This window comes from Scyliorhinus torazame, chromosome 5 (assembly GCF_047496885.1).
Source record: "Scyliorhinus torazame isolate Kashiwa2021f chromosome 5, sScyTor2.1, whole genome shotgun sequence".
Taxonomy (NCBI): Eukaryota; Metazoa; Chordata; class Chondrichthyes; order Carcharhiniformes; family Scyliorhinidae; genus Scyliorhinus; species Scyliorhinus torazame.
In genome coordinates, this window is record NC_092711.1 from 153,473,418 (window position 1) to 153,485,996 (window position 12,579).

At 46.5% G+C, this 12,579-nt stretch overlaps 2 protein-coding genes across 2 annotated transcripts in view; one reads left to right on the forward strand and one right to left on the reverse strand.

Moving 5' to 3' along the window:
* Window positions 1-1,373: 1,373 nt before the first annotated feature.
* LOC140422137 (uncharacterized) overlaps window positions 1,374-12,579 on the reverse strand; it is a 35,485-nt gene continuing 24,279 nt past the window's right edge. Inside the window, exon 3 of the transcript XR_011947275.1 lies at window positions 1,374-4,478. The gene's annotated coding sequence lies outside the window, so the exon portion shown is untranslated. The remainder of the gene's footprint in view (window positions 4,479-12,579) is intronic.
* The window catches only part of LOC140417984 (uncharacterized), a 74,914-nt gene continuing 69,084 nt past the window's right edge, over window positions 6,750-12,579 (forward strand). The window contains exons 1-2 of the mRNA XM_072501415.1: window positions 6,750-7,048; window positions 8,157-9,359. Of these exons, the coding sequence (XP_072357516.1) occupies window positions 8,520-9,359 (840 nt within the window). The 5' untranslated portion in view covers window positions 6,750-7,048; window positions 8,157-8,519. The remainder of the gene's footprint in view (window positions 7,049-8,156; window positions 9,360-12,579) is intronic.

The following is a 12,579-nucleotide window of genomic DNA, read 5'->3' on the forward strand; positions in this document are numbered from 1 at the left end:
TTCCCCTGGCATGTGACCCATAACTTGGCAGGGTAAAACATGCCAAACCGCACCTTGCTTTTGTATAGGGTGGTTTTAGGGCTGTTAAATTCGGCCTGGAACTTGGCCGGGTCTGCCCCAATGTCTTGATACAAGCAGATGAAATGTCCTTCCCACTTCACCCTCTCGCACATTTCGCCCACCTCAGGATCCATTCTTTGTCCTGATACTTGTGGAACTTTACAATTATCGGCTGCGGAGGTCTCCTGACTCTGGGCCACTGCTGAAGCGACCTGTGGGCGTGGTCCACCTTCGGGTGTTTGGCGAAGCCCTCCTCACCAACCGGTTTCCCGAGCTTTGCCGATATATAATCCGTGGGGTTCCGCCCCTCCATACCTTCTGGTACCCCACAATTCTTAGGTTTTGGCATTGAGACCTGTTCTCCCGGTCGTCTATTTTTTCTAAGCCCTTCTGGGCCCTGATTAATCTTACCACGATCCCATTCCCTTGCTTCATGGCAGCCTTCTCGAGGGCTCTCGCCATCGATCTTTGGGCCTCAAGCCGCCGCTCCATTTTGGACATAGCCTCCCTCATGGGGGCCGTTGCCGCCTCCACTGCTATCTCGACGGCTGCCAAGAGGTCTGCAGCTCCTCCCTGTGGCTATGGGGCTTGGAGGTGATGAAGCCGATAAGTTTGTCCATCAGCTTGGGACTGCGCTGAGAACTCTGTGGAGTTGGTCCTTCTCGGTTCCGTGCCACCTCGTGTGGCTGCCGGCTCTGAAGCTGCGGTACCCCCCCCCCCCCCCCCCTTGCTCTGAAGCTGCGGTATCCTCCCCTTGTCCTTGCTGGCTTTTCCGCTGGGTGGTTGGCTGTCTTTTCTATTTCTCGTTGATGCGGTTTACGGGGGTTAGGCGGTGTGTGTGAGGGGTGGGAGTGGGGTCGTGAATAATTTTGGTGCCCAATTGATGGGGTCAAAAGGTCATATTCAAGGATTTCACACCAGAGTCACCTTGCGTGCGACCGGTCAGCTCATGGCTGTCACCAGAAGTGATCATGCAGAGTTACATCTCCGCCTTAAGGAAAGCCTTAGCCACAGGAAGAATCATGCTGCAGTCACCTTAGTTTAAACCATGTATTGCTTACTTTGTTCCAAACTTTCCCCACTCTTGTTATATTTACAACTCACAAATTCCTTTACACCCAAGGGATTATGCTTTCCAAAATCCCAGGCAAGCCCCCAATTTGTTAAGAATCCACCTGATGTTAATATGAGGGTATCCCAAAATCCAGAAGAGTAACTTGGAACACTGGTTCTTCACAGCGTATATTTTTAATTTGGTATATTGTGAGAAAAATGTGAACCAGGGTGGAATATTCCAGTCGTTGTGTGAACCATTAATAAAGAACATTTATTTAAAATAAAAAACAGGAAGACAATAATACACTACAACAGTTAAGTACACTGATGGCTATACACACACTGTGTTACAGGCAGTTACCACTTGGTTCCCAACTACCTATGTCTCCTGAACTCTGAGATGCCTCCTTGTTCCCAACCAACATCCATTATATAACTCTGAGCCAAATCCAGCAGATAGTTACCATGTGCTGGTTATTTGCCAAGTTTGGGGAAACCGTACTCAGTTTCAGCAAAGGCAAAATCTGCTACTTCTCTTCGGGAGACATTTTCTGCAGCTGGGTGTGGCTGTGATGGTTTGTTTGCCTCTGTCCTTGTCACAAGCATTATGTTATTGATATATCATTCTTTCCCTTTGATGTTATCCACCCTGTGGAGTCAGCTTTTAGCATATACATATCACTTTCCTTATCTCTCCACTTTGAAGTTACCTCTTCTAAACCCCATTGTTATCCTCTAGTCACATGGGTAAACACTTGCTTTTCTCACTGATGTGCAAATTTGCATCTCAAAACCTCTTCAGATAGTTGCCATTATCAACTCCCCGTTTTATTTTATCCCCATTTCATTTTCCAAATCTTAGTTTTCCCCAATTATTAACATTTCTGACAAAAGTTTATTAATGAAACAGAACATGGTTAAAAATACAGAAAATGACTTGAGGATCAAAGACAACCAGAGTAAAAGGATGTTCACAATGTTCTGGACCCAAACTCTTTAATTCATCTGTAGCCTGTTCCCTGCCCTCTTTGTGGAACACCTCCGCTCAGTCCACAAGCATGACCCTGACCTTCCGCTTGGTGCCATTAGAATTCACCACCTTGCTCTCAGGCTCACATTTCTGTCCTCGGCCTGCTGCAATGTTCCGGAGAAGCCCAACACAAGCTGGACGAACAGCCCCTCATCTTCCCATGAGGCACTTTACAGCCTTCTGGACTCAACATTGAGTTCAACAACTTCACACCCTGAACTCTCTCCTCAATTTTGATTTTTTTTTTTTTTGCTGAGTGTCAGTCTACATCTTGTTTTCATGGGGTTTTTTTTGCTTCCAGACAGAGCTGTCCTTTATTCTGCCATTAACACTTACTCTGGACCAATGTTTTTTTTCTTTACTACAACCATGTACTGAATGATCTGTCTGAGCTGTCTGCAGAACAATACTTTTCACTGCACCTTGGTACATGTGACAATAAACAAATCCAATCCAATCCATTGCCTCTACCTTTGCCTTTTGTTCCAGGACATTTTAGTCTTTTAATCTCACCCGCCCTCTAACCAATCCCTGACTTTCTCTTTTGTTCTACCTGACCCTTCCCCTTTCTCAACAGTATCAGACCCATCACATTTCTCCCCCTCTTTAGTTCTGAAGTAGAGTTACATTGGACGTGGAATGTTAACTCTGTTCTCTCTCCACAGATGCTGCCAGGTCTGCTGTGTTTTTCCGGTTAATTCTGTATTTATTTAACTGTAGTGGGGGGTAAATACTATTTACTGTCCGGGATAAAATATATGTCCTTCATCAGCTTCTGTGGATCATTTCAGTGGAAATGTGCTCTCCCAGGCTCAAAGAGCATCAGCCCACTGAAAGCAAAGTCGTGAGACCGACCAGTCCAGTAGAAAGAAACCTCCGACCCTCCCATTTCACCAAGTGTCAGAATGAACATGGTTCAGTCCTGGATGTGATTAACAGCAGCAATAACAGCAGCATCCAACTCTTGTCATCACTTGTGAAGTCGCTGGTGTAAATGCAGATTGGCCGATGTTTTAAACCTCTGTGCAGTGAGAGCAGCGGAATGGTCTCTCCTCAGTGTGAATGCTTTGGTGGATCATCAGAACTCCAGCACTCCTGAACCCTCTCCGACAGTCAGAGCATTTAAAGGGTCTCTCATTGGTGTGAGTGACATTATATTTCATCAGACTGGATGTCCAAGTGAATCTCTTCCCACACATGGATCAGGGAACGGTCTCTTCACAGTGTGAACCCGCTGGTGTGTCAGCAGGGTGGATAACCGAGTGAATCCCTTCCCACAGTCAGAGCAGTTGAATGGCCTTTCTCCAATGTGAATTTGCTGATGTTGCCACAGTGCGGATGATGTTTGAAACATCTTTGTGCAGTGAGAGCAGCTGAACGGTCTCTCCTCAGTGTGAATGCGCTGGTGGATCATCAGTACATGAGAGCTTTGGAAATCTCTCCCGCAGTCAGAGCATTTAAAGGGTCTCTCATTGGTGTGAGTGACTTTGTGGGTCAGCAGGTGGGATGACTGAGTGAATCCCTTTCCACACACAGAGCAGGTGAATGGCCTCTCCCCTGTGTGAACTCGCTGGTGTGTCTGCAGATGGGGTAACTGAGTGAATCCCTTCCCACAGACAGAGCAGGTAAACGGCCTCTCCCCAGTGTGAACTCGCTGGTGTGTCTGCAGATGGGATAACTGAGTAAATCCCTTCTCACACTGAGCGCAGGTGAATGGATTTTCCCCAGTGTGAACCCGCTGGTGTGTCCGTAGGCTGGATAACCGAGTGAATTCCTTCTCACACTGATAGCAGGTGAATGGCCTCTCCCCAGTGTGAACCCGCTGGTGTGTCCGCAGGCTGGATAACCGAGTGAATTCCTTCCCACACTGAGAGCAGGTGAATGGCCTCTCCCCAGTGTGACTGCGTCGATGTGCTTCCAGCTCTGATGGGGTTCTGAATCCCTTCCGACAGTCCCCACAGGTCCACGGTTTCTCCATGTTTTGGGTCTCGTGTCTCTCTGGGTTTAACGATCAGTTGAAAGCTCATCCACACACGGAACAAATGTATGGTCTCTCTCCGGTGTAAATGGTGCGATGTTTTTTCAGGCTGTGTAACTGTTCAAAGCTCTTTCCACAGTCAGTACTCTGGAACACGCTCACTCGGCTGCGTGTTCCTTGGTGCTATTTCAGTCACACTGATATTTAAAATCTTTTCAGCTGGCAGTTCAGGCAAACATTTCTCCTTTGAGATTCAAAGCCAATGATATTCAGGGCCTGCTAAATCGAGTGACTCTGTCAGATCAAGACTTGATATTTGAGTTTTCTGTGTCTAATTCCTCCTTGCCAAATATCCTGCAAAAACAATTTACAAAAGACATCACTGTCAGTACAGGATAGACATTCAGAACAGACAATTTGAGTTTTTTATGGAAAATTCTTCTGTCTCTTATTTCCCAAAGCTGTAAATCTCCATCCCGCACATTCCCCCTCTATTCTCACTCTGTTCTCACACTGCTGTATCTAATATTCACCTTCCCAATTTTCCTGAAGGTGCTGATTCAGGTTGATTGACAGATCCATGCTCACTGCTTCCTGTCCTGGGCACAGAGATCATAACAAATCGGGGCTGCAGTCAGCCATTCAGCCCATCAAATCTGCTGAACCATTTAATGAGCTAATTGACCGATCTACCTCAGCACTATTTTCCCACACTATTCCCCCATATGCCTTGATATCTTCAATATCAAGAAACCTATCAATCTCTGTCTTGAAAATACTTACAACACCAGGTTAAGGTCCAACAGGTTTGTTTCAAACACTAGCTTTCAGAGAACAGCTCCTTCCGCAGATGATTCACCTGAGGAAGGAGCACTGCTCCGAAAGCTAGTGATTCGAAACAAACCTGTTGGACTTTAACCTGGTGTTGTAAGACTTACCATAGAATTTACAGTGCAGAAGGAGGCCATTCGGCCCATCGAGTCTGCACCGGCTCTTGGAAAGAGCACCCTACCCAAGGTCAACACCTCCACCCTATCCCCATAACCCAGTAACCCCACCCAACACTAAGGGCAATTTTGGACACGAAGGGCAATTTAGCATGGCCAGTCCACCTAACCCGCACATCTTTGGACTGTGGGAGGAAACCGGAGCACCCGGAGGAAACCCACGCATACACGGGAAGGATGTGCAGACTCCGCACAGACAGTGACCCAAGCTGGAATCGAACCTGGGACCCTGGAGCTGTGAAGCAATTGTGCTATCCACAATGCTACCGTGCTGCCCTCTTACTGTGCTCACCCCAGTCCAACGCCGGCATCTCCTCATTTTGAAAATACTTGATGACTGAGGCTCCACGGTCTCTAGGGGAGAGAATTCCAAAGTTTCATCCTCGAGTGAGGAAATCCCTCCTCATCTCAGCTTTCTCTCCATTTTCCTGCCTGTTCCCCATAACCCTCGACTCCCTGGTCAATCAGAAATCTGTCCAACTCAGTGGTGAATATATTCAGTGACCCCCAGACTCCACTGGTCCCTGTGGAAGAGAATTCCAGAGACGAACAACCCTCTGAGGGAGGAGATGACTGGAAATATATAACGTAGCTACAGCACAATATTACACAGCTATAAATTATAATAAATGTACTTCATTACATAACCATCAATAATATATCTAATCTGCACCATTTAACAACACTGGACATTTCTCTGATATTAATTTACTGTCGGTTGAGGGAGAAAAACCCGACAACAGAACCTCCTCCAGACAAGGTTTCCAGGCAACCGGCTGACGGCTCCGGCCAGAGCGAGAAGCCACTCGGTGATCTCCCCCAGACCCGGGACTGCGCATGTCCAAGAGAGAGGGGAAGATGCGCATGTGCGGAGGAGAGCCCACCCCCTGACCTTCCTGCTGATTTGGTGACTAATGGGAAGAGGTGCAGGACCGGAAGGACTCTGTTGCTCCAGCCAATCAGAGCGCGGGCTTTGTGTGACTGAATATTCACACAAACTAAAACCTCCTCCTGTCTCCAACATCTGTGAGTAAAACACTTTATTTTCTCCCCTTTCCATTTATTTTCTCATTCTCACCTTCAATTGGTCACTTGCAGCAACTGAAGGGAAAGGAAGTGAATCCAGGGAGGGTGCAGACTCTGCAAAGCTTGGCCCAGGTCTCTCTCTTAAAGACATTGACATCCTTTGCTCCCTCAGCTTGACACATTTATTTGTCTGGCTAAAAGGATGGTCTCCTTCCCAATGTTCACAATTAAAGGGCTGGTTTCCCCAGGCGATGGCTGACATTTAAGTGGACATCTAACTAATGTAGGACAGAGATATGCCTAGTGTTATATGCTACAGATTAGATATATTATTTATGGTTCTCTTATGGTCTTATAGGAACAGGAGTAGGCCATTCAGTCCCTTGCACATGCCCCACCATTCAAGGAGATCATGGCTGATCTGTGACCTAACTCCATTATACCTTTTTCTTTCCTTGTTTTCTATAAATTCAGAGTATCCAATAATTTTTTTTGCAATAAGGGACAATTTAGCGTGGCCAATTCACCTATCCTGCACATCTTTAGGTTGTGGGTGTTCGACCCATGCAGACTTGGGGAGAATGTGCCTAACTCCACATACCTGCCGTTGGTCCATATCCCATCAAATCTTTGTTCAACAAAAATCTATAGATCTCATTTAAAATTAACAACTGATCCAACATCAAATGCTGTTTGTGGAAAAGAAATCCGAACCTCTACCATCCTTTGTGTGAAAATGTTGTTCCAAATATCGCTCCTGAACAGTTTAGCCCTAATTTTTAGACTATGCCCCAGATTTAAAATCTCCAACCAGTGCAAATTCATGCTCACAGCTCCGAAACTTCACATGTCCGGGTACACTACCAGGAGACCAGGCTGCGAATCCCCAAGGTAATGTTATTATACTCACAGTTCCGATACTCTGCCTCTCCGAGTCCACTCCCTGGAGACTGGGCCGCAAATCCCTGAGGTAAAGTTTTTACACTCACAGCTCTAGTACTCAGTCCCTCCGAGTCCGCCCCCTGGAGACTAGGCCGTGAATTCCCGAGGTAAGGTTTTTATATTCACAGCTCCGATACTCCGTCCCTCCGGGTGCACTCCTGGAGAGTTAGGCTGCGAATCTCTGAGGCAAGGTCTTTGTACTCACGCCTCCAACACTCAAGGGGTTTACAAACTCAGTGTCGCAACCCGCGGGTGGGTAGTGGGCAGGTTTTGGGAGGATCGCGGCACTCGTTCGCGGCATTTCTGATTGCGAGAGGAACGCCCAACGGTTGAGACCGGCTTGTAAAATGCGAGCTGCAACGGACTTTCGAGATTGCCGGCCATCCCATGGATAGCACTGTTGTTTCACAGAGCCAGGGTCCCAGGTTCGATTCCCTGCTGGGTCACTGTCTGTGCAGAGTCTGCACGTTCTCCTCGTGTGTGCGTGGGTTTCCTCCGGGTGCTCCGGTTTCCTTCCACAGTCCAAAAACGTGCAGGTTAGGTGGATTGGCCATGATAAATTGCCCTTAGTGACCAAAAAGGTTAGGAGGAGTTATTGGGTTACAGGGATAGGGTGGAAGTGAGGGCTTAAGAGGGTTGGTGCAGACCCGATGGGCCGAATGGTGTCCTTCTGCACTGTATGTTGTATGTTCTAAGTCCGCTCCACGAGCAGACCACGAATCCCCAGGGAAAGGTTTTTTACTCAGCTCCAAAAATCCAGACCTCTCAGTTCTCACCCTGGAAACTAGGAAAGGTCTTTATATTTACTACTCTGATGCTCCGCCTCTTCAAATCCTCTCCCTGGAGACTAGGCCTTGAATTCCCGAGGTAAGTGTTTTGTACTTACTGCTCCGGCACTCCACCCTCTGAGTCCACTCCCTAGGTATGGCAAAATAGGTATTAGAGACTAGGTATTGGGAAACGTGAGAGAAAAAAATGTTCTCTAGAAACTAGAAATCTCTGTTCTGAATTTCTACCCTGTACTGACAGTGATGTCTTCTGTAAACTCCTTTTACAGGATATGAAAAGAGGAGGAATTACAGACAGAAATCTCAAACATAACCTCTCGATCTGACAGTCACCAGATTCCTTGGGACCTGAATATCATCGGCCTTTGAATCGAGAAGGGGAAGGAAAAATGTTTGCCCAACCTGTCAGCATCAAAAGATTTTAAACATAATTGTGACTGGAAAAGCACCGAGACACACACATCCGAGTGAGAGGGTTCCAGAGTACTGACTGTGGAAAGAGCATTAACCAGTTACACAGTCTGAAAAAACATTGCACCATTCACAGCGGGGAAAGACCGCACACGTGTTCTGTGTGTGGACGAGGCTGCAACTGATTTTCTGACCTGCAGAGATTCGAGGAGACACAAAACATGGAGAAACCGTGGATATGTGGGGATTGTGGGAAGGGATTCAGTGCCCCATCTCAACTGGAGATTCATCGACGTATTCACACTGGGGAGAGGCCGTTCACCTGCTCTGTATGTGAGAAGGGATTCACTCAGTTATCCCACCTAAATACACACCAGCGTGTTCACACTGGGGAGAAGCCATTCACCTGCTCTCAGTGTGGGAAGGATTTCAGTGATCCATCCGGCCTGCGGTCACACCAGCGCATTCACACTGGGGAGAGGCCATTCAGCTGCTCTCAGTGTGAGAAGAGATTCAGTGATTCATCCACCCTGCGGACACACCACCGGGTTCACACAAGGGAGAGGCCGTTTAGCTGCTCTCAGTGTGGGAAGGGATTCACTCATTCATCCTATCTGAATGCACACAAGCTAGTTCACTCTGGGGTGAGGCCATTCACCTGCTCTCAATGTGAGAAGGAATTCACTCAGTTATCCCACCTACAGACACACCAGCGGGTTCACACTGGGGAGAAGCCATTCACCTGCTCTCAATGTGGGAAGGGATTCAGTCAATTATCCAGCCTGCAGACACACCAGCGAGTTCACACTGGGGAGAAGCCGTTCACCTGCTCTCAATGTGGGAAGGGATTCAGTCAATTATCCAGCCTGCAGAGACACCAGCGAGTTCACACTGGGGAGAGGCCGTTCACCTGCTCTCAGTGTGGAAACAAATTCACTGAGTTATCTAGCCTGCAGACACACCAACGAGTTCACACTGGGGAGAGGCCGTTCACCTGCTCTCGATGTGGGAAGGGATTCACTACATTATCCAGCCTGCGGAGACACCAGCAAGTTCACACCAGGGAGAGTTAACTCAGTTGGCTGGATGGCTGGTGTGTGGTGTACAGCGACTTCAACATCATGGGTTCAGCTCCCGTACCGGCTGAGGTTATCCATGAAGGCCCCACCTTTTCAACACTGCCCCTCGCCTGAGGTGTGGTGACCCTCAGATTCTATCACCACCAGTCAGCTCACTTTCTCAAAGGGGAAAGCAGCCTCTGGTCCCCTGGGACTTGACGACTCTTATTTCACACAAAAACAACAAACATAGATTCCTTTAAGGAGCAAAAATCCAACAGGAAAAGTGATGCAACCGTGTCTAACAAGAAATGTTAAAGATTCCATTTGATCAAAGAAGAGACTCATAAAGTGGCCAAAATAGCTGTACGCCTGAGGATTGAGAACTTGTTTTAGAATTCAGCAAAGGACCAAGAAACTGATAAAGAGAAAATAGAATATTAGAGCAAACTGACGATAAACATAAAAACCAACTGGAAAAGCTCCGATACGTATGTGAAAAGGAAAAGATTAGCAAAGACCAATGTGGGTCCATTCCAGACAGAGACAGGAGAGTTTATAATGGGGAATAAGGAAATGGCAGAGAAACTAAACAATGTGTGTCTGTCTTCATGGAGGAAGATACAGAATTTGTCCCCAGAACACGAGAGAACCAACGGACTAGTGAGCACGAGGAACTGAAAGAGATTAGTATTTGTGAAAAAGTAGTACTGGAGAAATTTATGTGGTTGAAAGTTAATAAATCTCCAAAAGCTGCTGCTCTACATCCCAGAGTGCTGAAAGAGGTGGCTGTAGAGATAGTGGATACATTGGTGGTCATCTTTCAAAATTCTATAGATTCTGGAATGGTTCCTGCAGATTGGAAGGTGGTAAATGTAACCCCAATATTTAAGGAGGGAGAGAGAAAACGGGGAACCACACACCCATTAGCCTGACATCAGTAGGAGGGAAAATGCTACAATCTATTATAAAGGATGTAATAACATACAAATTAGGAGCAGGAGTAGGCCATTCGGCCCCTCGAGCCTGCTCCACCATTCAATAGGTTCCCGGCTGATCTGATTGTAACCTCAACTCCACATTCCCCCCGATAACCTTTCATCCCCTTGCTATCAAGAATCTATTCAACTCCGTCTTCAAAATATTCACAGACTCTGCTTCCACTGCCCTTTGAGGAAGAAAGTTCCAAAGATTCACGACCCTCTGAGAGAAAAATTTCTCCTCTGCCTTAAATGTGCAAGTTCTTACTTTTAAAGTGACTCCAATTTCTAGATTCTCCCACAATCTTTAATCTTTTTACGATCAGTTCCCTTTAGATTATTTGACGTATCTTTGACCTCTTTGTGCTTCTCATCTGGAGTCAACTTCTCCAAGATGTCTGCATTTTTTTGTTGGCTGTTCACAATAGGTGTGCTCTCGACTTATTTGTTCAGTGTTGCACTCTCATTGTCAGCCTCTGTACAGTCCAGCTTAGAACTGTCAGTCTCACCGTTATCCTGCACACATTGCATGCCACCCGTGATCACTTTGTCACTAGTTGCAAATAAAGTTTTTTGTTTTTTTAATTAAGATAAACATTTTATTTTTAATGTGATTCTTTGGCCCCAATATTTCCAAGATGGCGTCCAATGGACATCCATCAGAGAACAGATTGAATCAACAGGTTCATTGTTGAAGGAGCCACTCTGGCTACGCATCCAGCAGAAACCTGTTGTACACAATGTTCTGAGTGACATCAATAAGTCCCTTTTTGTCAACCCAACTACAATTATTGTTTCCTCATATCTGTAGAGATTAACCATATCAATTATTATATCAACCATATCTTATTGCAACATTCAGACCACGAGAAGTTTATTAACTGTCCCACGTCCGTAGAGAATCTTTCACAATCAGTGGGACTTTCAGACTCATTGTTGGAAGGAAGCAGCTCAAATGCCAATTAGGTCATCTTCAGGTTCTGGGTCATTCAATGGCGAGCTGCCCAAAGTAGGAAATAAACAAAGCTTTTGGGATTCCAAAGACATTGGTGAAAAATCTTTCAAAAATTGTGTTTCCAGTAAAACAGTTTATCTGCATCAATTTCCTCATTCATATAATCCATTTTGCAATAAAGTTCTGGCTTATTTTGGTCTTTAACACAGTTACTATGGAAAAGAGATGCTCCCATATGCTCAGTTAAATCCCTTCCTTCACCTTCACCATACACTGTGGTGGCCAAATGTTTGCACAATTGCTCCAATCTACTGCACAAATGCTGCATGTCCAAATGGTACTCATCCAGTTGATCAACCAGTTGCAAATAAAGTTGATAGACCTTCATAGTCTTCCTCTTCTGGCTCATCATCTGTTTCATCACTGTCCTCATCGGATGACTGCGGCATCATATCTCGTAGCCAGTTACAATAATCCTTTGTCTTCACGCTGTCTGGAACGTACAGTCGCTCAACGAGGTTCAGGGCTTCGCACACTTTCACTCCCAATATGGACTCTCACTTTGTGTCCACAATGGCGAATTGCACAATGTGACTTTGATTATGCACCCATGCTTCTAGGTCACATACCCCTCGCATTTCAATCGCATTCTGCGCATAGCCAATCAGTTGTTCCAGTCAAACAAAAACTGTTGGTTGAACTCTCAGGTGGTTCAAATCGGAGAGGCTGAGGAGATTGGCACTCGTTCCCGTGACGAGTTTGCAGTTGATTAATGTGGCATTCAGCATCACTGGAATTGTCTATTTGTCTTCAATGATATGTGGCCTGTATGAGCAGGTTCTTTGAAGGGATGGAGAATAGGTGTGGGCGGTGTGTGGGAGGGCCCGCAAATCATGTCCACATGTTTTGGGCATGTCAGAAGCTTAGGGATTCTAGCAAGGATTTGCCGAAGTCATATCCACGACATTGAAGGTATGGGTGGTTTCGAGTCCAGAGGTGGCGGTTTTTGGTGTGTCGGAAGACCCGGGAGCCCAGCGGTTGAGAGAGGCTAATGTTTTGGCCTCTGCCTCCCCGGTAGCCCAGAGATGGATCTTATTGGTGTGGTATGGGTTAGTGACATGGCCAGGTTCCTCAGGCTTGAGAAAATCAAGTTCGTCCTGAGAGGATCAATGTTAGGGTTTGCCCGGAGGTGGCAGCCGTTTATTGGCCTCTTCAGGGAAAATTAAGTGTCAGCAGATACAAAATGGGGGGGGGGGGGGGGGGGCGGGTGGAGGGAGGGAGGTAGGGG